General features: G+C 37.9%; 1 protein-coding gene across 1 annotated transcript; it reads left to right on the forward strand.

Annotated features, from left to right (window-relative positions):
- The first annotated feature begins 1,977 nt into the window (after positions 1-1,977).
- On the forward strand, positions 1,978-24,193 carry LOC134852934 (STAM-binding protein-like). The gene is made up of 10 exons (XM_063868808.1): positions 1,978-2,226; positions 3,330-3,394; positions 3,729-3,804; positions 4,232-4,308; positions 16,527-16,665; positions 18,998-19,142; positions 19,589-19,719; positions 20,283-20,384; positions 23,272-23,420; positions 23,622-24,193. Exons 1-10 carry the CDS (start codon positions 2,110-2,112, stop codon positions 23,782-23,784), a joined length of 1,164 nt encoding a protein of 387 aa, XP_063724878.1. The 5' UTR covers positions 1,978-2,109; the 3' UTR covers positions 23,785-24,193.
- The last annotated feature ends 468 nt before the right edge of the window (positions 24,194-24,661 follow it).

The following is a 24,661-nucleotide window of genomic DNA, read 5'->3' on the forward strand; positions in this document are numbered from 1 at the left end:
ATGATTTTGGCTGATATTTTATCGGCTTAGTGACCTAATTTTCAGTCGCTCAAAGTGGACCATATTTTTATTGCTCACATGTGGCTCGCTTATTTTGCTAAAATCCGTAATAGAAATTATAGTTCAAGTTTTTCATGAGGGCAGTTATTTTTCGGGATTTTTCTTCTCCTTTTTTCGCCTTAATTGCTTTCGGCCTATATTATATCGGCTTAATGGCCTCATATTGCGTCTGTCAACCAGCGAAAAAAAAATTGTGTGTGCCTGTGTGTTTTGAGGTTGAGGGGGACTTAATCATTTTTTATTTGTCTTAAAATTTTATACTTTTCGTTTTTTTAGAAATTTTCGTCCTAATTGGTTTGGGCCTTTATTATATCGGCTTAGTGGCCTCATATTGGTTCTTTTGGCGGTTTATTAAAGTTTTTTTGTTTGTGTGTAATGAAGGCGAGGGCAACTTGTTAACTCTTTATTAGTCTTGATTTTTTTCGGCTTAAAGGGTTTGTGCTAAGGTATTTTTGGCTTTGTTACCGCTTTGTAATTTTTCTTCCGATGCTAATTCACATTCTATTGCCCTGTATAATTGTTGTATCGCAGGTGGTGCGAAGCTCAGCTTCGCCTCTGTCGAACTTGAATTACTGAATGAGAACTAAATATTTCTGGAAGTTCTTGGGGTCTAATATTTTTTTTGCGGTTTTTATTGTTCCGACCATTGAAAACAGGGAGGAACTTTGTATTCGGGTGTATTTTAGTTTTTTTCTTTTTTCTCTCCATGCAAAATCAGCTACCACAAACAATCATCAGGCTGGTTTGAGTGATATATCATATTAAAGCCATTCGAGTCGAGATTCAAAATTCAAAAATGTTTCCCAGTGTCGAGAAAAACCGGTTTGAAATGTTTGATTTTTCGTCTAATTTCGAGCGAGTGAGCAGGCTTACATTAACTTATTTATGCTTGATTTAAGCCTTGAAAATTTGAATTTTCTCAAATGAAGCTAGTTTTTGGAGTTTTTATTTTCATCTTAGGAATCAAAAACTTCAAAAAATTGGGGGGAAAGTTTTGAAAATTAAAAATAGTTCAATTTTTTTTCCGCTTTTTTTTTGTTTTTCTTGTTATTTGTCTTCGAAAATTGTTTTTCATTTTGTATATTTTATAAGGAATGACGAAAATGCCTCAGCTGTACTTTTTCGCTCAGATTCCTTTATCAAACCACGCCGAAAAAAAAACGACACTAATTTGAAAAATTAATTTTGTTGTAATTGTTTAAAACTGGTCAGAACATTCTGTGCTACTTGCACAGTAACCGGCTTTCTTTGTCTCAGTTTTTTTATTCGGCTATTTTTTGAACGAACCTCCGATTTTCGTTAAAAAATCATTTAATCATCAAAGCAATGGTTGGAAGGCTATGGCATAAATTATCCAATGTTATGATTTGTATATGATCTTAAATTTGGAAAAGATGATTTTTGCTGATTTATTTTTTCGAATAGTCGCTTTGCTTAAGCTTTTTTAAATCATAGGTTCGTTAGATAATCCTTGTTTGTTAGATAATCTTTTGTGGGAGAATTCCTTTGAAACTCATTGTTCCATTTTAAATTGTTCCATTTTAAAAAAATGAATCTAGTTTCGTCCAAATTTCTTTTTGACATTTTTAGACACGTGTATTTGTGAAGGGCAGCCTCGTCCATAACCTTTTTCAAATCATGTCTTTTTTGTTGCGTGATTATGTTTATGCTTACCTCAGCAAGCAGCTGATTGTTTGTTCAAAATAGCTGGTATGCTATTATGATCAAAATGGTGAGCTCTTGTTTTTGAGCCACATGTAGGTCATCTCAAATCGTGATTCTTGGGTTGGGCTTGTAGATTATAAGCTTAAAAATCAATTTTAGTCAAAATTTGATTTTTTTTGAGTTCTTTGTGTTCTAATATTATAGTGTGCATTACCTTTAGATTAATCTTCATCGTTGAACCTTTTCTAGATTCGTTGTATGTTGTTTTGACCCGTTGTGTTGACCTTCAACCTCCAGCGTTGTATGTCGTGTTGAGCCTTAGTTCCTTACCCTGTGGTGTCAAGTGAGAGTACTTTATTTGTGTCTGTGTGTGTGTGGGGGGTGATGTTGACGCCTAGTGAGACCCTGTGCCAACTGCACCAACAGGCGGCAGAAGTGAGGGTCTATGCCCATATAGGTGCCCGCATGTATGTCAGAAGTGGAGCTGAGATGATACGCATGGTAAGCAGTGTCAAAAACAAACACTTGAAACGCAGTGAGGTCCAATTAAAAAAAGTTAAACCGATGTTTTAACCATTAACCAATGAATTTTTTTAAACCAAATCGGTTTAACGAATTTTGATTTTAAACAAGCTCAAAACAAATTGTAAATACTCTCAAACCTATAGTAAATGATGCTAGTTTTGAAAGTAGTCGGCACGCAAATTTAGCCGGACATAGTCAATTAAATCGCCAAAATTGCTAATTATCGATCGATGGCGCACGACTGAGTAAAAGTTTGGAGTGGCATGGAAAAAATGATTCCCATGGCCTAACTTAGATTCGGAATACACTCCTGAAAAGCTAATATATGAGCCAATATTAATTGGTTAAAACGTACCTGTTTTTAACCAAATCGGTTTAACCAATTGCTTATTGGTTAAATCAGCTTAACAAACCATTTTTTTTAACCAATTGGTTAAACCAATTGTTAAACAATTAGTTATATTGGACATCACAGTTTGAACATTCCATTTAAAGAAGTAAGTTAATTTAAGATGAGTGCAACCAATTTGTGGTCGGAAGAAAGCAGCAGTCTTATACAGTATCTCTGATTGTGTCTGAATAAGCTTAGGCTCTTAACCTTTGCAGTGCAGCGCTATCTAGTTACAAAGTTGAAGACCAGCACAGTTAGATTTTTGCATTATGTGGGGCTATAGTTTTTGGGAATTATAATTTGCTGAGAACTAAAATTTAATGGGAATTAAAACTCACCGCGGCTATAATGGGAAAAGAGCCAAAAATTCTCGACGGAGAAACCATGTATATAAACGTTAATATCTCTATTTTGCATCGACTGTAGGTTTTCTCAACATATTCAAAGAACGTTCGATAAAGAGCTAGAAAAAAGAGATATATAAACGTTCTATCTCTTTATCGAACGTTCTTTGAATATGTTGAGAAAACCTACAATCGATGCCAAATCAGCGCCTATACCATCATTTAGAGATTTCTGCAAAAAATTTCAGCTTAATTTCACCAATGATAAAAAAAAAACGTTTTTCGCTGCTTTTTATTGGCACAAGATTTATCTGTTCAAAAGCTGAGCATCGTGTTTTATTTAGGGCGGAGTTTACATGGACGAGAAGAACCTTGCAAGTGCATATGTGTTGTACACAAAATACGCAGTGTAAGTCGTATCTCTCATCACTTTCATAATGTATTTTATGATTTAAATTTGAAAGATGTCAAAATCTCAATTAAACTCATATTTACAAAACACTAAACGTAATTTTGTCACAGATAATTTTCATTCCTTCACCTGATATTTAACAAGTGATCTAATTCCTGCCTTTTCTTCTCCTCAACTTATTCTGTAAAAGTCTACCTTATGGGACGTCTCCTCGAGGGGCTTTAGGGCCCGTGAGCTCGATCCCTGTGAGTATCTTATGACTGATGCTTGTTAGTTATATGTGCTCACTAAATAATTCAAACTTTAAATGAGCAGAAAATGTCACTTTCAGATTGGCGCTGGAGAAACTTCCGAAGCATCCTGGGTATTCAAAGTTGTCACCTGAAGACCTTAAAGTCCTGAAAAAGGTGCGTACATTTTGTGTAAAAAAGGTTTGAAGTTTGAAGGAAAACAAGACATTTGAAGAAACTTCATTAATTGTAACAACACTAACAGAAACAAAGTTTTGACCTCGTTAAAAATTTAATAAAAAAACAGTGCAATTATTTTATACATTTTTGGTCTCTTACATCATTTTTAGAATGCTACTAATGACAAATTGAATATTTCAGAAGTATACATAACTTTCAAGACAATAGTTTTGTTTGAGCTTTCAAATTCTCAAGATAAAAATCATTGTGTTTAAAATAGACTTTCAAAATTTCAGTTTTCTTTGAAATGCTTGCTCATAATATATGGATAACTTCAAAGCTGTTAAAGAACTTGAATCGTCATCAGTTGGTCGAGCATTTCAAAAACTTAGGCTTTCTTGAATCTCTAATAACTTTGTTGCAGCGTGCCAAAACGTCTCTGGACGTCGCCGAAGAGCTGAAGAAACGAATCCGAACTCAACTGGACAAAGAATACGAGAGGTAGGAAAGTTTGATGTGTTTCGTTATTTACTAGACTGACCCAATCAGAGTACGAACAAACAATCTGCACAGCTCTCCTTTGAACTTATACTTTTACGTAGATAACAATAACGGCATCAAATTGTTTAAAAACTAACACTAAACAGTGAGCAAAGAAAGGATAAATAATTGACTTATGCGTGATTTTGTTCAGAGCCCCCCCCCCATCTAACAGGGGTGGGAAATAACTATGTGGTAGAGCGTTTTTTCGCCTCATTGTGACGACTTACTTCCATGAAATGTCGGTGGATAATCAACAAGCCGCCATATCTCCATATCTTGAAGCCGCAATTAGATCAGCATTACGTAACGATTGCAGTTATTACGTAACAATTGCATAACAACAGTGACGATCTGTTTGCTGGTTATGTTGCATATTAATATTAGTTTTGTGCTTGTTGGAATGGTAATCTTAGTTACGGTTTGTTGGCCCTTCGATTTGATGGTCTACCACCGAAACGTCATAGGTGCCAATTGTGATATTATTTTAAAAATCTACTAGTCGTAATAAACTATTCTTATTCTATGGTTCTATATGTTCAAAGTATGTACATAAGCTTAAAGGTTAAAACGTTAAAATGAAGTAGTTGAATTAAGAACGTTAAAAAGGACAACTGAACTTCCGTTCATATCGACCGATGGTCGTAACTAAACTGGTATTAATTAAAATACCGAAGGTCATTATAAGATACTAAAAACAAATCACAACATTTCCCACCGGGAAAAAAAATGAAACTGCAAACTAACTATATAACTCTATATACACCCTTTTTCCCCCTCCGAAAATGGAAGAATTTTACAAACTGCGCCCAGAGGGTAAATATACAGAAGCAAAAAAAATCCACAATTGAAAGAGAATGTAGCAAATGTACAGGGTGGCTATACAGAATTACAAAATTTACAGAATACGGTAACTAACTAAATAAAACTAATCCACAACATGTACATTAACATGTACAATTGTATCTACAGGTAAAATTAAAAAAAGTCCGGCGGTAAAATATGGATTACAGAATTGTTTTGTTAAGTTTGAATTGATATGTCGATTACAAGAATTGGTCCTCAAACTGATCCAATTTAGTCCTCACTTCCGAATCTATAGTCGATGAGATCTCGCTATAGTTGTCCACCTCTAGCGTGGGGTCCTTTGAGGTCGGGTAGGTTAAATTTGAGTCCGAAGAATTCTCGTGAAAGTGAGTCTTCGTGGTAGATGTTGCAAGTCTGACCGTCGGGAGGGAGTTCCTTGAAGACCAGGACAACGTAGTTTCTGCGACGAGAATCTGTCTGGAAGGCGCCTCCGCTAATGGAGTCAAAAGGTCAGAAGGAGAGTTGACCGAGAAAGTAGACCTGTGGGAGTCCGGTGCCGGAGAGAATATGGAAGTTGACGCCCCTAGGTCGTCTTTTTCTTGCACCACGTCTAAAAATCTCCGATTTCCGTAAAACTTTGGGGGGCCCACATTTCTGCGTGGTCTAGAGTTTCGGGTCTTTGGAGTCGCGCTGATCGTCTGTTCCGGAATACTGTCTACCATAATTGGATTGTCCTGAGATCCTTCAGTAGTATTCACATCGTGGATGACAACAATCTCCCGTGGGTCGTTGTTCACTGTCCTTTCTGAGCTCAGTAGTAGGGATTCGACAGGACCTGTAATACTTAAGCCCTGATTAGACTCGGTATGGGGATTTTGAGGTACGTTATTATTGGTCACATCGTCAAAGTAATCCTCGATTATCCCGTCCCACGAATCTAGATTTAAGGAAGATGAACCTGAAGAAAATCTTGGAGAGTCTTGAGTGGCTGTGCTCGCGGTCGGTGCGCTAGTCCCTGCTCTGGTGTTATCCGTTCTCGGGGTGCCTTGACTCGAGTGACCAGCGGGTGTCGATCCAGCTTTCTTCGGTGGAGAGAGTTTCCTTTTCCCAGCTAAACTCGAATGAGTATGAAGATTATGCCCAGTGGGTGTCTGATTCACTATTATCTTTTTGGGCCCTGGGAGTATTTTTCCTTTTATAGCCAGATCCGATTTACGTAAAACGTGACCGTTGTCGAGAGTAACTGTGTGCTCTGAAGAATCGATGATATCCTTCTTAACCAGATTAAAATATGGGTCCCTATTTTCCTGTTAGACACCTTTCTATATAAGTTACCTCTCATTACTGCTTTTCTTTTTGCCAGTGGTTCTGAAGTTCCGATAGTGACGTCCGGGGTTGTGTGTAAGCTGAAAGTCCTAGCTAGTGGCATGTTTTCTTCTGGGTCCGACGTGCTGTCCTTTTTCTCGTCCAAATAGCCATCTTCTGCCCCGTCGTGTAGTTCCCAGTTAGTGGCCCGCTCTTTGGACATTAAAGCCTTCCCTTTATCTAAATGGTCAATATTGGACATAAGATTTTTCCACCTAGTGTTCGCTACTCTATTAAAATGCTTTTCAAACGGAGTACAGCCGATCGCAGTTTGTTTTGAGATTCTCAGATTCCAGATGATTTTCTTCATCGAATCGTTTAGAGATGGCTTGGGTACTTCGAATGACATTGCCAGTAATTTCGATTTAATTGTGTACACTAGTCTTTCCACTAGCCCATTGGATCTGTGGTCTCCGACAGTGCAGTAAATATTTTCTATATTAATTTTATCGCAGAAGTTTTTGAAATCATGTGATAAGAAGCATGACCCATGGTCGACTCTAATTTTTCTTGGGAATCCGTGGAGGTGACAGTAATCGTTTAGTAATGAAATTACGTTTCTTGTAGAGGTGTTATTGACGATCTTGGCCGAAGGAAACTTAGTGTAACGGTCAATGCAAAGAAGAATGTATTTGTTGTTACCCCAGCACGCGTCCAACGGTCCCGCAAAATCCAAATTAATTTCTTCGTTCGCGAATGTCAACGTCGGGAATTTCGAAATATTATGGGTGCCTAGTAAAACTTCAATGTTCTTACCCGCTTTTAGACATTGGCTACATGTTCTCCCGTGATGGTAAATTTACCGGTAAATATGCGGCCACCACAAATATTCGGCGAGGGATTTCATTCCAAACTGTCCCGGGTGAGTCTCATCGAATTAAAAGTTCCCCTGATGGTAGCTGGGACGACTAGTTTATTGTCTAAAAAGAGTAGCTCATCCTTCACGTGTAGGTCTTTGGTGTAGTTCTTCATGTAAGTCCCGTGTATGCCCATAGGTCGATTCCTCTTTATCGTCTCTATCAAATCCCACAGCACCTTGTCTTCTCTAGTCATGATCTGAAGCAATTTCTTCGAACAGTGGTTTTCCGGGCGAATTGGGGAGTTCGGTAAATTCAGGTCGGCCTTATATCTTCTTAAGAGGTCTGCGTGGTCGGGTGGAAGTCTGTCGTCTCTGAATTTGAGGGCGATATTATGTTCTTCGGGAATGATCAAAAGGGGTTCGTTCACTTTGTCCATTGGTAGTTCTGGTTTTTTTTGCTAGATGGTATGAAGTGTCTGTTTAGTAGTAAGAAATGTAAAAGGACTTTGTCCGAAAAGGTAATACTTTTAAAATTAAATTTAGAATTATCGACTGGTTGGCAAATTGTAGTGCAATTTTCTGTCCGATAGTGATTATTGTGGCAAATTTTTATCGACTGAGCGATACAAGATATGATAGCAGCAATAATCTTGAGATTGAGTAAAGCTAAAGAGCTATTCAACCGATGCTGACCAATCACGTCGCTTGAATTTTCGTTTCCCGACGGGATTGTATTAACTCGTGAATTAGTATTTACAGCGACAGCTGGTCTATCTACAGAACTTACAGTAACTATTTTAGAATCTTGTTTAGTCGATAAAATGTTCTGAATTTTGTCGATTGAAGCGACTACAAATTCGTCGTCTTAATGGGAAATTGGAAGGGCTTTGCCCGAAGAAAGTCTAGATAAAAGGTCGGTAAAGCCCATGTCATCTCCTGGTAAATGTGAAATTTTAAAATTGAATGGTAAAAGTCTGTTTACCCAACGGGTCAATCGGCTATGCATCGTTTTGTTTCCATGATTTGCCGAAAGTGCTGATAGTAATGCTTTGTGATCAGTTACTATTTGGACTTCTGTTCCGTATAGGTAGTTTCTGAAATGTTCTGTAGCCCATACGACTCCCAGCAACTCTAATTCGTTAGTAGAATATTTCATTTCATGGTTGTTTAAAAATCTGGATGCAAACGCGATTGTTTTCCACTGGTCGTCCTGTAATTGTTCTAGGGTTGCCCCTAGTCCGCTATGTGAAGCGTCCGTTTTCAGTCTAGTCTTCTCTTTTATATCGAAATGGCTGTTTTCTGCAATATTTACAATTTCCGTTTTTAACTTCTCAAAAGCTATTGAAGGGCTGGTATCCCATTTGTATAACGATTTTTTTGTTTAGAAGAGGTCGAAGAGGGGAGCTCAACGTCGATAAGTTAGGGACGATTTTTACATATTGGTTTATCGAGCCGAAAAATGAACGAAGTTCAGAAATATTCTTCGGGGTTGGCAAATTTTTTTTGCGTCGGCTTTACCGACCAACGGTCGTACTCCATCGCCTGAGATCTTGAAGCCAAGCCATTCGATGTGAGATTTGAAAAATGCGCATTTCCCCCATTTAACTGCCATTTTGTTCTTATCTAATATTGATAAAATTTTGTACACTATTGATTTGTGTTCTTCCAGGGATCCACGCGAGGCTACCAGGATGTCTTCTATGTAACAATTTGTAAACGGGATATTTTTCAACAGTGAGTCCATGACCCGTTGGAATTCATTGGGCATGTCTCCCAATCCGTAAAATCCCGTTAGAAATCGATACGTTCCGGTCGTTTCGCCGCCTACTATGCTAAAATTGCACTGTTCACTTGTTTGATCGCATAGTTAAGTTGGCTATAGGCGTTTTTCAGGTCTAAATTACTAAACCACACTCGCCCGTTGGATTTTTCTGAAATTTGGAGCGCCACGTTATCAATCAGTTCATGGACATTCGGCATTTGATGTGATTCTGTAAATTTGTATTGTTTTCAGTTTGATGTGTTTGGCGGGGTTTTAATACAGTTCATCTTGTTACCTGTTTTACGAAATCTTCATGGTAGCAGGGTCTCAAGATGCCGCTAGAGAGAATACAGAGAACACAGAAGCAGATTCAGTTGCAGTAGGAGGAAGCATCAACTTCAAAACCCCGCCAATATGGAGATCGAATATGAGTTTTGAAGAGTGGAAAGCAGATATCGATGTATGGAATGTGGTCACTGACCTAGATTTGTCAAAAAGAGGACCTGCAGTACGTTTAACACTGACTGGAGCAAAGAAAATTACAGCGTCAAACGTCACAATTGACGACCTAAAATCAAATGATGGGCTCACAATTTTGCTAGAATCTCTAAAACAGGCGTTCGGGAAAGAATCAGCCGACGAACTATTCGCGGACTATGAAAAATTTGAGCGTATAACTCGAGGAAACAGACCTATCATTGAGTATATTACCGAGTTTGACCAAGCGCATTCCAGGCTGAGCAAACACAATTTGAAAGTTCCGGACAGTTTAGCATGTAAGCTTTTAGCATGTGCATCGCTTGACGACATGCATAAAAAGCTAGTTTTATCTGCCACGCCTGAGATGACGCTTTTAGCCATGAAGAAAAGTCTGAAAAGGATTTTTTCTTCACATATCAGCACGGAGCGTGAACTGAATGGCAATGCGCCAACTGTGAAAGAAGAGCCGACATATCTAGTAGACGAAACCTCTGCGCTGTGGTCAGGTTCTGGTGGACGAGGCAGAGGTGGAAAACCGTTTTTCAGAGGCCGTTATCCTCAACGAGGACAGAATTTCAGGGGACGAGGCCAACGAGCGTCTGGTACGAATCCTATGAATCGAGAAGGAAGAATTTCCACATGCGCAATTTGCGGATCAAGATATCACTGGGTGCGTGATTGTCCAAACAACGAGAACAAAGAAAATCAGACGTTGCTGACGAACGAGAGTAAAGAAAATGCCGAAGATGCCGAGGTTTTCCTCAATTTTGTGATGCTAGAAGGGAAAATAGTACAGTGGCAGGAGAAGTATGGCTTGAGAATTACATTTCCAAGCTTTGTGACAGTCAGAAATCGTTGATGACCACGAAAAACGTCCGACGTTCTGTTGTTTTTGGAGGAGGAGAAAAGTCAAAAGTTTTGTATTCTGTTTCCTTGCCTGTTGTTATCGGAGACATATCGTGTTTTCTTGACGTCTCCGTCATACCCGGCAATTTACCTCTTTTACTGAGCGAAAAGTCCATGTCGAAAGCAAAATTCATCATTGATTTTGCAAGAAACAAAGTTTTGCTTCCAACGGGTTATGAAATTGCTGTTACGAGAGCTTCGAGTGGACATATGCTGCTAGACATATTGAAACACGAGAAAAATGACTATATATTATTCCCTGAGAGTAAATCGCTGAGTGAAGCTGAAATATCAAAGTTACACCGTCAATTCGGTCACTGTTCCGCCGACAAATTATCGTCGCTGGTGCGAAACGCAGGAAACAAAGTATCTGCTTCCATCGAAACAATCGGGAAAATTATAGAGAAATGCGAAATTTGCCGTCAATTTGGAAGGTCGAGTCCGAAACCGGTAACTTGCCTCCCTTTGTCTGTCAGCTGGAATGAGACAATTGCAATGGATTTACACAAAATGGTAGAACTTGGGAAAGGGGTCTGGTATTTACATATTATTGACCTTTTTACCAGGTTCTCTGTGGCTATTTTCATCAAAAATAAACGAGCAGAGACAATTGTGGAGCAGTTTGCTATCAACTGGGGATTGGCTTTCGGATTTCCGAAAAATGTACTATTCGACAATGGAGGAGAGTTCGAGAATGAGATCATGAAATCTATGGGCGAAAATTACGATTTCACCATCAAAACTACAGCAGCTAGATCGCCCTGGTCGAACGGCGTTGTTGAGAGGCATAATGCCGTCATAACAGAAATGTTCCTAAAAATGCGTGCTGATGACCAAGTTAACGCAACTGATGATATGGTGTTGAAATATGCAGTTTTTGCAAAGAATTCTCTGTACAACAAAGATGGGTTTTCTCCTTATCAACTCCTTTTTGGGTCTAATGCAAGATTGCCAAATGTGTTTGGGCACAAGGAACCAGCACTGGAGAATACGACAACAAGTGAAGTAATTTCGCAGCATATTCGACTTCTGAACACATCTCGGAGAGCGTTTCTAGAGTCTGAATCAAGTAATCGCGTGAAGAAAGCTCTTAAATCGAAGATATATGCTGATAAGGATGTCAATTTTGAGTATGGTCAGTCCGTTTACTATAAAATGGACAATGAGAACCGCTGGAGAGGTCCCGGAACTGTAACTGGAATAGATAGATCAGTAATCTTTGTTCGTCATGGCGGATCTTTGAGACGAGTTCATAAATCGAAGCTACGAAGCGCCACTTCTCTGGAAAATTGGACAAGTCAAGAAAGCGGAATGCAACTTTTGCCAAAAACTGACGAAATCCCAGCTTATCAGGGCCAAATTTGCGTTAATCCCGTTGATCAGCGTCAAAAGTCCGGTTTGACAGACGATGAACAAAGTTTAGAGAGGTTAGAGAACATCAATTTTGATGATTCCGATGATAACCAGGTGATACAGAAGGATTTGAAGTCCAAAACAGACGATTCTGACGTCGCCACTACCAGTTTTAGACCCCACAAGGTGAAAATCGGAGAGAAAGTGATGTTTATTTCAAATGAACCAGGTTTTGACGGTGAAAATATCGTTGCCACGGTGATTTCTCGCGGAGGGAAAGCGCGCGGGAAAAACAAAGACTGGTGGAATGTAACCTATGACCAACCAGAGTGCATCAGAGGCCAAACTGACTGTGTAGATGTGACTAAACTGCAAGATTTTGACGTTATGACTAGTGAATCTGTGATCCCGATAGGTCCAGTAACTGAGGAGAACGCTGCTGAAGTGTTCATGGCTGTGAGCGACGAGTTTCACGAGCAGAAGAAAGAAGAATTCAAAAGTTGGGCTTCTAACAACGTTTTTGAGAAAGTCGAAGACGCAGGGCAGCTATACCTAAACACGCGATGGGTTTTGACTGACAAAGATGGCCGAAAGAAAGCCAGGTTGGTTGTTAAAGGCTTTGAGGACCCCGAGTATTACAATGTGATAAAGGACTCACCCACGTGTTCGAAGGACGCGTTCAGAATTTTACTCGCTATATCCAGCTGCAAGGGTTGGATTTCTCATTCGATTGACATAAAAACGGCGTTTTTACAAGGCGAAGATCTAAAGCGGGAAGTGCATCTAAAACCGCCTGTTGAAGCAGATGAACCACCCACTGTTTTGTGGAGGCTCAAAAAATGCGTTTACGGGCTCGTAGACGCTGCTAGACACTGGTACGAGAGAGTAAAAAGTGTCATTTTGAGTACAGGCTGTCAAGTTTCCGCTTTCGACCCGTCATTGTTCATTTACAAAGAAAACGGAGTTTTGCTGGGTTTAATAGCGACGCACGTGGATGATTTCTGGTGGTCAGGCACCCAGAATTTCGGAAAATGCCGTTATCAGAAAGATTTCGTCGGATTTCGATGTGAGAAAGTCCGAAAAAGCTCCCTTCAAGTACCTAGGATTCGACGTTTCAGACGTCACAGACGGTATCAAGATCGACCAGCAACAATATGCCTTGGAGATTGAACCCGTTGATGTTCCACATAAAGACGAATTTATGAGCAAACGACGTAAGAGACCATTACGGGCTCTTTTGGGGAAATTACAATGGTTAGCCATGCAGACTAGACCAGATTTGTGTTTCGATGTGAATAGAATTCTGTCCACTTCAAGTGAATGGTCACCGAAAGATTTTGTAGCTGGAAATAAGCTTTTACGGCGAGTTCAAGCTACCTCAGACAAGTGTAACCTGACTTTTCTAGCTCTTGGGAATCTAGAACAGTGCAAAATTCTGGTTTATAGTGATGCTAGCTTCAATAACATAAATGGCACCGGAACTCAGGCTGGGTATCTCGTATTTTTGCAAGGGTCCAACGGCACAAGGGCACTTTTATCCTGGAAATCGCACAAACTAAGAAGGGTAGTACGTAGCACCCTTTGCGCAGAAACTATTGCTGCCATGAATGCTGCAGAAGCTGGTTTTCTTTGTTGTAAATTGGTGGAAGAGTTATTGTCTATTTCAGTACCTGTGTATTGCTTTACCGATAACCGTTCTCTTGTGGAGTCCGTATATTCGACCAAAATTCCCCAAGACAAACGACTTCAGATAGAAATAACGTCTTTTCGTTCAATGATAGAAACGGGAGAAATCAGCAAACTCGAGTGGATTCCGACGAATATTCAGGTCGCTGATTGCCTTAAGAAATCGTCTGGTTACGCTTCTGAAATGCTGATGAAGTTCATCCACAACAAGGCTATTTATTAGTGTTTATGTGAAACTTTCAATGTATGTGCTCGAACATGTCATTTTGACTGCATAATGTATTCATTTCTATGTGATTTTGCGTGTTCTGTGCTATTTTCGTTAGTTGACCGTTTACGTGCTATATTCACTCCATAATGTATTCATTTCAATGTGCAATGCTCTGATTGGATCAACAGTGTTTCGCAATTTACAATGATTGCGTTTACAGCTTAATTGCTGTTTTAGCTACCGCTTTGTGCTTGTGTGTAATTACTCTGTTATTTAATTAATCGACACTATCGCCACTGAACTGCAGTAAAATTTCCTTTTCATTTAGTAACCCTCTGAATAAGGGGGATCTGTGATTCTGTAAATTTGTATTGTTTTCAGTTTGATGTGTTTGGCGGGGTTTTAATACAGTTCATCTTGTTACCTGTTTTACGAAATCTTCATTTGATACTTATTTTTACTAATTTGATCATTTGAAAGCTTAGAGTCAAGTGCCAGTTTTATTGAAGTATCCTTTTTCCGAGTGATTACAATTGGGCTGATAAAACAATCTTCGTCGCATTTCTCTAATTTTATTATGTGACCTTCTTTTTCCATTCTTTTTAACTCTTCGTTCACTCCCGCGAGTAAGTGGAGTGGAACTCTTTTCCCTTTGGACTGTATTGGTTTAAAAGGTGTGTGAAAATGGGTTACCTTTCGATCGTTAGGTATTTTCCCCACTCTAGTGAATAAGTTTTTGAACTCGTTAAAAATTTTGTCTGATAAAGAAGGTAAGTTTTTGTACTCACTCTCGAGTGTGGGTTGATTGACCATGCAGATTGGTTGGGGGCATTTCCTCTGCGTTATTTCTATGCCCAGTTTGGGTGAATTGTCGTTCCCCAATATGTTTCGCTCGTGTCCGCTGGTTATGAAGAATGGGGTTTCTTCGCTGTTCCACCCATTGGACTGTGTTCTGACAATTATTTTTCCCAAAATATTGATCGTATCATTGGTGAATCCGCAGTATAGGTCTTTTATTCTTTTCTCCACTGGGTGTATCTTGAGGTTCGGGTATCTTAGTTTAATTTCGTGTAGTACATTCTGTTTTAAAAAACTTACAGGGCTTGCTGAATCTACAGGTATGTTCATATTTACAATCATGTCCCAGCCTAGGTTCAGGAGTTTCTTTGTTTCGAGACCATTATTGTCGTAAATAGTTCTGACGCTCAACACCGAGAAATCGTCATCGTCGCTCTGTCCGTACTCATTCCACGTATTTATAACGTCGCACAATTCTTTTTCTTCCATCCACGAGTTTTCCGGAGGTGTGTATGTACAATTCTCAGTATTTACGTTATTATCTGATACAGTATTTACAGTTGGTCTCTTATTGCGTGATTTACATAATTTGGCAAAGTGTCCCTTATAATTACAGTTTTTACAGGTTATTCCCTTCGCTGGGCAAACGTTTAAGTGCCCTTTCGTAAATGTATTTCCGCATTTCATGCACGAGTTACTCCTTTCGATGTTTCAACTTGGTTCCTTTTTGATATGATTGTGGTTACTAAAAGATTTAAAAGTTGTCCCGTTGGTCGATGACCGTGACATATTTGTCAGTTTCTGGTGGTTAAAATATCCCTTTTCGTCGATTAGGGCTTGGTTAAGTGCTTCCGACGGGCTTATGGTAGCTGAAAGTAGCTTCCTCTGGGTGTCTGTGTTCTTCATATTGCAAATGAAGATATCCCTTATCCATTCCGCCTCGTCAGATTCCTTGATGTTGCACGTGCTGGCTAGGTCCGTCAGTGCTCCCCAGAATTGTTCGTACGACTCACGATCTTTTTGCTTTCGAATTAGTAGTTTATATCTTTCGAACGTAGTGTTGGGCGGTTTGTTAAATGCTGCGTCTAGTAGAGTCCAGAACTCAGAGAACGATATTGCTAGAATCTTGACTCTCGGGTTCCTTTGTGTAAAAACTCTTTTTCCTTCGCTCCCTAGGGCTAGAAATAAAATTGATCGCAGTTTCTTGTCCGCCTCCGCTCGTCTCATTCCATTAAATTTCCCCTTCTCTTCGTTGATCCGTTTCTCTTCTGCGGATTCGTACTGTTTCATTGTGCTTTTGTTCCTGCTCTCTCTGTTGGCTTTTTCCGCGTCCGACTCGCTGCCTGTTGCTTGTTCCAAAATTGGAATTTGCGTCTCCGGTATCTCTGGTCCATGTAGGCTCTCTAAATCCAGATTTTCTTTCGCAATGATCGCCAATTGATGCGGTGGCTCTAGAGTGTGATTAGGCCAAAAGGGGGGAATTCCACGCACGTTCAAATCATTTGACTGCGCCATAATAAACTATTCTAATTCTATGGTTCTATATGTACAAAGTATGTACATAAGCTTAAAGGTTAAAACGTTAAAAGGAAGTAGTTTAAAAGGAGAAGTTAAAAAGGACAACTGAACTTCCGTTCATATCGGCCGATGGTCGTAACTAAACTGGTATTAATTAAAATACCGAAGGTCATTATAAGACACTAAAAACAAATCACAACAAGTCGACTTAGGAAAAATCAAAAAAAGTCGCTTGTGTCAATTTTTCAGACCAATTCTGCGGCTTTTAATTATGTTTAAGCTGTAATTAGTTGATTCATATGGCTCATTTTTCAATTCTGTCACCTCTTACTGTTTAAAAAACAAACGACAATCAAACATCCACTCAAAAAGGAATTTAAATTATAGTAGTAGGCGTGGTCGGAACATTCTGTTATACTCGAACACCAAACGACGATTGTTGCTCTTGTTTTGGGAATTACGATTCATTTGCATTGAGCTTTTTTTCCGTCTAGATACGAAGCAGAGAGAGCAGAGAATGATCGTCTGAGTGACCGACTAGCCGAAGATCTCCAGTTGACCGAAAAAGAGAGTGGGAAAAAACTGACAGACGAGGAGAGGGAAGATTACGAGAGGAGATTGGCTAAAATCAAGGTGAGATGATTTTTGTTTTTGGTTTCTACGAAGTAGTGCTGTAAAATACATGCGTATTCTACTAATTGAGTAGTCTTTTCTCTATTATGTTGTTTGCACTTGCGATCAGCTTCCTATATAATAGATGAACGATCGAAAAATGAATGCGGCAAATGAATGCGTGCCCTTAACCTGTGACGTATCACTTTTATGTTTTACCATGTCCTAAGTTTTGCCTATTTAAGTTTTTCATAATTGAAGTTTCAAATTGGTTCCATGTTTTTCGTCAGCCAAGAATGTGTGGTATAATTCTGACAAAAAATCTGAATTTCATACGTTTTAAAACTCAACCCTGTGAATGCCAAGTTTTAGCCGACATAAGGCGCGATGGTTTAGAGCAATCATTAAGCTCAACGTTAAAAAAATCTTCAGAATTTAGAATGTTCTAAAATTTTTCTGTCAAATCAAATTGACGCTTCAGTTTTTTTTAAACATGGAAATTTTCACCATCGGAATTGCTGCATAAAGTAACTTGAAAGTTTCATAGCTGGAATAGCTTGCTGGAAAAAAAAAAAAATTCAACAACTAAAAAAAGATTGCTGAAAAAAAAACTTAAACTAACAAACTGATTCAATCTATGAAATAATTTGAAGTAATTCAAAGTTTCATAGACTGAATCAGTTTAGGAAACAATTTCATATTTTTTAAAGTTTCATCGTTTGAATAGCTGGCTAACAAAGGTTGAAATTTTTCGCTCAATGAAACAACTTGAAATATTTCTAAGATTTTTTTTGCTTGAATAGCTTGCATAGAAAAGTTGAATTTTTCGATAAACGATTCGGTCTAAGAACCAACTTGAATTACTTCAAAGTTTTATCGCTTGTACGGCTGCAATAGAGAAACCTAAATTTTTTGCTATCCGATTCCCTTCATGAAATAACTTCTTAGCTTGAATAGTTGCTTGAGAAAAACTTTAACTTTAGCGTACCAATTCGCTCCATGAACATAACCGAAACATTTCAAAGTTTCATCTCTTGTTTCTCCATGAAAATAATTGAAACATTTCAAAATTTCGTCAAAGTTTCTCAGCTTGAATGGCTTGCCGAAGAAAAAAAACTATTTTTGTCTCGAACTGATTAGCTCTATGAAACAACTTGCTATGTTTCAAAATTTCATCTCTTGAATGGCCTAAATAGTTTATCTTTAAATTTATGCCAGCCGATTGGGTCATGAAATAACTTGCTTGATGTAGTTTGCTTGAAAAAGTTTAAATTTTCGCGAACCAATTTGGTCTATAAAATAACTTGGATAGTTTAAGAAAAATTAATTTTTAACGAACCGATTCCTTCTTTGAAATAGCTTTTTTAAAGTTTTATTGGTTGCGTGGCTCCTATTGAAAAACTAAAACGATTCATTCTATTCCCTTCATGAAATAACTTGAATAAATTTTATTGATTGATTAACTTGCATAGGAAAACTTTTTATTTTCGCAAAATGTTTCGGTCTAAGATAAAACTGAAAATATTTCAAAGTTTCATCGCTTGAATAGCTTGCTAAGACAAACTTTCACTTTCCGCTGACCGATTCGCTTCATAAAATAAATGGAAATTTTTTTGAAAATTCTCAGCTGTCATAGCTTGCATAGAAAAACTCTTTTCGGCATCAGATTTGCTCCATGAAATAAATTGAAATATTTGAAAGTTTGGTAGTTTGCTTAGAAAAACTTAACTTTTCGCTAAACGATTCGGTCTATGAAATTTGTAGTTTTTCAAACTGATAAACGATATAGTTTAACTTAATCTCTAGGTTGCAGGTTCGAATCTCAGATGTAGATAGTTTTACCTTGTAAAGCTGCTTTTTGTCGTGTTCCTGCAAGTGTTTGCGAAGCGAAGCTTTGCCTCTGTGTTAAACCATATTTTGATTTTGCTTAAAAAATTGCAATGGATGCAAAGCCCGTTTGTTGTTAGATTTTCGAAACCAATGAGCGATATTGTAAACTTCCCCTCTGCCATCTAACAAAAATTATAGCTTCGCAAGCAGAGAATTTTGTTTGTGGGGTGTTTGAATGATTTGGTGGGAGGAATAAATGACAGTGAGCGAAAAGCTCCACTACGCATAATGTAAAAAAGCTCCTTGAACAAGTCAAAAATATCATCTTCCGGTAATCAATTTAGAGATGGGATAGTTTACTTGGTTAAATGTATTTTTCAACCAATCAGAATTAGGCGTTTTTAATGTTGGTTTTACTGATTGAACTCATCATTTATTTTTGGAGGCGTGATGGTTTACTTGGCTAATAACAGAAAAATTGTTCACATGAGACGAGCTTCTTTAAAGAAGTACTATGTTTCAGGAGGCAGAGCGGTTAAGAGCACTTTCTGAAGCTAACACAATAGTACCACCAGATTCATCGAAGTCACGGTCGTCTCGAAGTATAGAGCCTTCGCCAGATGATAACAGAAATTATTCGAGAGATGTCTATAACCTCATTGATTCAGGTGGTGACGATTTTTATAAAGAACGTATTCTTTTTACGAAATGACATATCCTGATTTTAAGCTTAGTTTGTTAGGCGTAATTCCTAAAAATATGCATTATTTTGATCTAAAATGAGTTTCTAAATTGTTTTTTTTTTCGCACCGACTTGAAAAAACTGGAAAAGGCTGTTAAGGAAATGATTATTACTGTCTCTAGTCTAATGAGAATATTACGAGTATGATTCATTCAAAAAAGCAACTATAAAAAATATCCACTGAAAGTGAGTTTTTTTAAAAAAAATTTAGAACAATAGAAATGGACAAAATTTCAAGCAAATTGTCCAAGCATAGTTAGGCTGTAGTGTGATGAATATGTAAAATATCAATCAATGTATTTTCTGCCTTGTTTTGCCTAAAGTGTTCCCTATCTAGGTTCTCATAGGAGTTTAGTTTGGTTTTGCTTGAAGGTGCAAATCGAGGGTCGCAGCAGTTGAGACCCCTGTTGGTGCCTGGAATTCTGAGGGAGAAGTTTGCAGCACTTGCTGAGAGAAATACTGAAAGAAATGTAGAGACGTGTGGTGTTCTGTGTGGGAAAATGGTAAGGTTATTTATGCCTATATGGGTCCCATTGTCACGTGTTCAACCATGGGTGGATTTAGGGAGCGACGGTGTGGGGGGGGGGGGGGGGGGCGGGGGTACTATTTTATGAAATCCATTTTGAGCTTACGGTCCCCAACATTTTTCTAAAGGAGATGTTTGTAGCTATATATATACAAATTTTGAGGGGATGAGCGTGCCTCTCAAAAAAAAGCTGAAAACGGAATTTTTGGCCTGATTTTTCAAAAGCTCAGATAAAATAAGGTCTTTAAACTGTTTTAGTGTTTCGGCGAGCTTGAAAAATTAATTTGATTGGCCTGAAAAAAGGGTGACAAAACTTTGAAATTCCGACCTCGAAAAGTTCTTGGATACGCCTCTATGTTCAACTAAACAAAACTGGAATGGGTGGAGTGAACTATCGTTTTGAAAAACTAAAAATACTGTTTTTTTTTATAAATATTTATAAATTGTGTCGAGGAAAATAACTTGGATTTGAAATTGAAGTTGAAATTGATTTAAAGTATTTTGCTGTCTACTAGACTTCATTTGTAGTTTCTATTGTAGAGCAACAACCAGTTCACTGTGACGGTGGTGGTACTACCCAAACAGTCTGGCACTTCTGATTCATGTCTGACTTCACACGAGGAGGAGCTCTTCGAAGTGCAGGCAAGTAGGGGTGGTGTTGATGATAGAACGTACCAAACGAACACAAGAAGTTATGGACCAATATATGCATAGGTGTTCCATTTGAGTTAGATGATTTGACTGCTGACAAGAAGGTCCTTAAATAGATTTGAACCTGGCACAGTCCGGCGTCGGTAGTCTGCGCTAACCATAATTGACTACAATATGTTCTTTTAAGACGATTAACAAGAATGCTCGTATCAGGGCAAAGCCCTGAATGTTGGGACTGCTATACATCAATTTTTGTGGGGTCTTTCTACTTATGCCAATATCCTTATTTGCACATATGAAGATGAAACCAATGTTTTTGTGTCTGATTGGCTAGAATTAGCCACAGATTCCAACGTCAGCTCGAAGTTTTTTCTTATCCATTTTAAGTTGGTTTATATATTTGCCGAACTGACCAAAATTGTTTGGTTAAAATTTCAATTTTGTTTCAAATAAGCTGCATAGTTTTTTTTTCGGACCACAGAAATCACAAAAAGCTCCGGGAAAAAAATTAATCAACTTCTGCTCGAAGCTGGCTTCGTTGGAAATTGGCTGAAGAAAATTTTTAACGCAGTGGTATTAACCATTCGAGCCCAATCCGTGTGTTTTTTCTCCACGTAAAAGATTGACTTCGCAAAATTAGGCGGAATAAGTACAAAGACCTGTTCCCCCTGAAATAATTTTTGATAAAAGCTTAAGTAAACTTCAAAGTTGATAAAATTTCAAAAAATATATATTTGTTAAAAAAATCCCCATGCGCTATGTTTAATGGCAAAGTGACGTATTTAGCTAGCGTCTAGTAACATTTATAAGACTAAATGTTTTGCATCAGTTTGGAACGAGTGCTGAGCGGATTAAATCACAGCTCTCGTGTTAAAAGCACGAACTAAGTTGCGTGCTAATTGTCTCAGATTGACAATTTCCTCTCATCCATAACCTTACGAAAAATGATCACTGGTGATTTTTTTAAAATTGTACTTGGAATGTTAATAACTTTCAGATTGTATAAAAAACTCAGCATGACAATTGAAGTCCTCGTTCTTTTAGCTTATAACTGGTGTTCTCAACCTAGATTTTACCCGTCGTCTTGGAAATACCAATTGAGAGTAACCAATATAAAAAGGTTAATAGAAAAGGAGTTTCTATGCTATAAAACGTACAGTACTGGTAAAGCGTTTTCCGACTTTTGAAGAACGTGAGGGAGTATTTATGCTCGGCGAGGTTTTTTTCTGGACAAAGATTTAAATTGTTCTAAGTGAAAGCTTAAATGATTTCTTAAATATTATCAAAAAGCTATTTACGACTTCAGCTTAAGTTTAAAAAGATTCACCTGTGATCTATTTTCGAAAGTTTTGGGGGTTTGAATATTGGCAACTTTCTAAGGCTATTTTAATGAGTTTAATCGGTAGTGGAGACGAGACATTCAGGGATTTGCCCTGACACGAGCAGTCTTGTTTGCTTGTCATTTTGCTCGCTGGTACTTCAAAACTTATGGGCGGCTTTTGTTGTTTCGATCATTTGAAAAATAGGGAGGAACTTTGTATTTGGTTGTTTTAGTTTTAAAATTTTTTTTGGTTTTCCATGCAAAATCAGGTACCAGAATAAGCATCGGACTGGTTTGAGTGATATGTCTTATTAAAACCCTTTCAGTCGTGATGCTAACGACATTAAGAATGTTCCAAAGTTTGTTCTCAGTGTCGAGAAAAACCGGTTTCAAGTTTTTGATTTGTTCGAATTTCGAGCTGATAAGGTGAGCTCATTTATGCTTTATTTACGCCGTGAAAACATTATTATACTCGAGTAAAGTTAGTTTGTAGTTTTAGCGCCACTTTGGGAATCAAAAGTTTTTCGTTTTTCTTGTCATTCTTTTCAAAACTGTTTTCCTATTGGCCTATTTTACAGTGACTGTCGAATATGCCTAAGCTCTATTTTTTCAGCTCTTTTTATCAGACCACGCAGAAAAAGACGACGCTAATTTGAGGAAAAAATCAGAGTACCAGAATATTTTGGGTTACTTGCACAGTAACCAGATGTCTTTTTTTTAAGAGTTATGAACGCGGTGAAGACTCTTATATAGGTCTTGGTGGTTTTTTGTTTTTTTTTCGCAGGAAAATTTGTTCACACTTCTTTTTTCGCGGTTTGACGTGTGGTTTGTTTTTTCGCGGTTTGATTGAACATTTCTTTTTAATTTCAGTGCATTTGCATTGTTAAAAGGAGGCAAACTTCACTATCGAACAGCAAAAGTGTAAAGATCAGAAAAACGAGATCGACTTCAAGTTTCGAAAGTGGAATTTAATTATCAGTTTTCCCAGCAAAATAAAAGTTTCAGCTATTGATCCAGTTTTCTCAATTTGGGTTAATTTTATGAAAAAAATTGTCAATCATAAATTGTTTTAGAAATTCAAAGAGGTTCAAGGCCATTTTTTTCTTCGAAACTCGAAAGTTAGTTTTTTTTCCTGTTTCTTGGCGTTCATTACTCTTTTCCAACTGTCAGTTGGCTATGTTTATTTGAGTTTCGTTTATAAGATTTCACTAGGTTGGACTGTTTGATGTAAAAAAAAACTAATTGAATTTTGAGCAACAAAATAGCACGAAATCTGTTCAGACATCAAAAGTGAGACATCACGCAAAATCAGACTTAATCTCGCGTTCAAATAGTTTGAAATTGAGTTCAACCTTTTTTCGTCTAAAGCCCGCCTTTCCAGTTTCAAAATAGTATAATCTAAATAAAGAAAATAATCGAAATATGCAGAAAGTATCCAATGCAGCGCGACTAAGCTTCAATTCAACAGTCTATAATTATTCCAATGCATATGTACTTTTAATGCATCGCACATCCTTATACTGGTTTTTGTGTTCACGTTTTGTCGTTTGGTTTCAGGAGAAGTATGACGTAATCACTCTTGGCTGGATCCACACCCACCCCACCCAGTCTGCATTCCTGTCCAGTGTGGATCTCCACACCCAGTTCAGCTACCAGAGCATGATTCCAGAGTCCGTAGCCATCGTCTACTCCCCCAAATACCAGCAGTGAGTTACGATAAGATTTAATGGGGAACATTTAGGGTCGGGTTGTCAAATAACAACAGGAATACCGTTGTCGGCTATTTTTTCATGGCTTATGTGCTATTTTTTGCAATTTTAAAGCTCCTTTTTGCCAGTTTATTGCTTAATTGTGCAAATATTTATAGCAAAAGAAGTATATGTTAAACTTGAGAGTCGTTGTTTTAGGTACCAGTCGTTTTCAATCACACAACATGGCCTGAAAGTACTGAGCGAATGTAGAGAGGCTGGATTCCACTACCATGCAAAAGAGCCCCCCTTGCAACAAGTGTCGCCCCACGTGACTATGGACCCTTCTATAGGAATCACAACTGTAGACTTGAGACTGTGATGTGAAATTGGATTTTAGTAGAGGCTCTTTTTTGATCTACAGGCAACACAGCGCATAGTTGTAAAGATTTTTTTCCAATTTGGAGTTTCAGTGTGGCAGAAAACTAAAAGTTCAAAGTTTCTGCGTTTTGTTCTCTGAGTTCAATGCGTAATTTTTATTTTATTTCGACAAAATTTTTCAGACCATTGTAGACTTCCGCATTTTGCACTGAAGAGAAAAATTGGTTTGCAAATATGGATTTGCATGGTGTTTTGCCCGTAGACTGAAAAAAAAGGTCTCGCTTGCACTTTGACTTTAATTTAATTCATCATTCGGTGCATCATAGTTCGTTAGTTTTAAATCGCAGATTAGTTAATCAATTGTACAACCTGTCCTAATTAAAAGCTACGAAATAGATGATTCAGTGGAGTACGTTTTCAATTGAGAAAAACGCATTTAAAGAGGCTATGAAAGGTGACTGATCCACGATACTCAATGCATAAGCATAAATTGCTTACGTTCGGTAAATTATGCCCTCAAAACCCTTGGAAATTATTTTGATTAAAGCTAAACAGTGTCCTCGGTTCTCTAGAAAACTCAAATTAAAATGCTAAAATACTTAGCACAGTAGTAATGTGATCACTTTGAAAGCGTCAGATTGTTAATCGATACTTTGTCATGACAATGATTTCTCTCCTTGGACTAATAGTTTCAGGTCAACCACAGCCTTACCTAATTCGGCTGCAATAGCGGTAGAGGCAAAAAGACCGTTTTGAATTGCTAAAAAGATCTTGGAGCATCAAATAACCTTATCTAGAACATGAAAATGAGAAAACTGACTATGAGACAGGCTGGAAATTTTTAGAAATTAATTCTGTTTTAACAAGTTACTTTTGTT

The sequence above is a fragment of the Symsagittifera roscoffensis genome, chromosome 8 (assembly GCF_963678635.1).
Source record: "Symsagittifera roscoffensis chromosome 8, txSymRosc1.1, whole genome shotgun sequence".
NCBI lineage: Eukaryota > Metazoa > Xenacoelomorpha > Acoela > Convolutidae > Symsagittifera > Symsagittifera roscoffensis.

Coding starts and splice junctions, on each gene's coding strand:
- LOC134852934 (XM_063868808.1), top strand. CDS start 2,110: ATGTTGACGCCTAGTGAGACCCTGTGCCAACTGCACCAACAGGCGGCA. Junction 3,805..4,231: donor ACCTTAAAGTCCTGAAAAAG/GTGCGTACATTT, acceptor ACTTTGTTGCAG/CGTGCCAAAACGTCTCTGGA. Junction 19,720..20,282: donor GTGTTCTGTGTGGGAAAATG/GTAAGGTTATTT, acceptor TTTCTATTGTAG/AGCAACAACCAGTTCACTGT.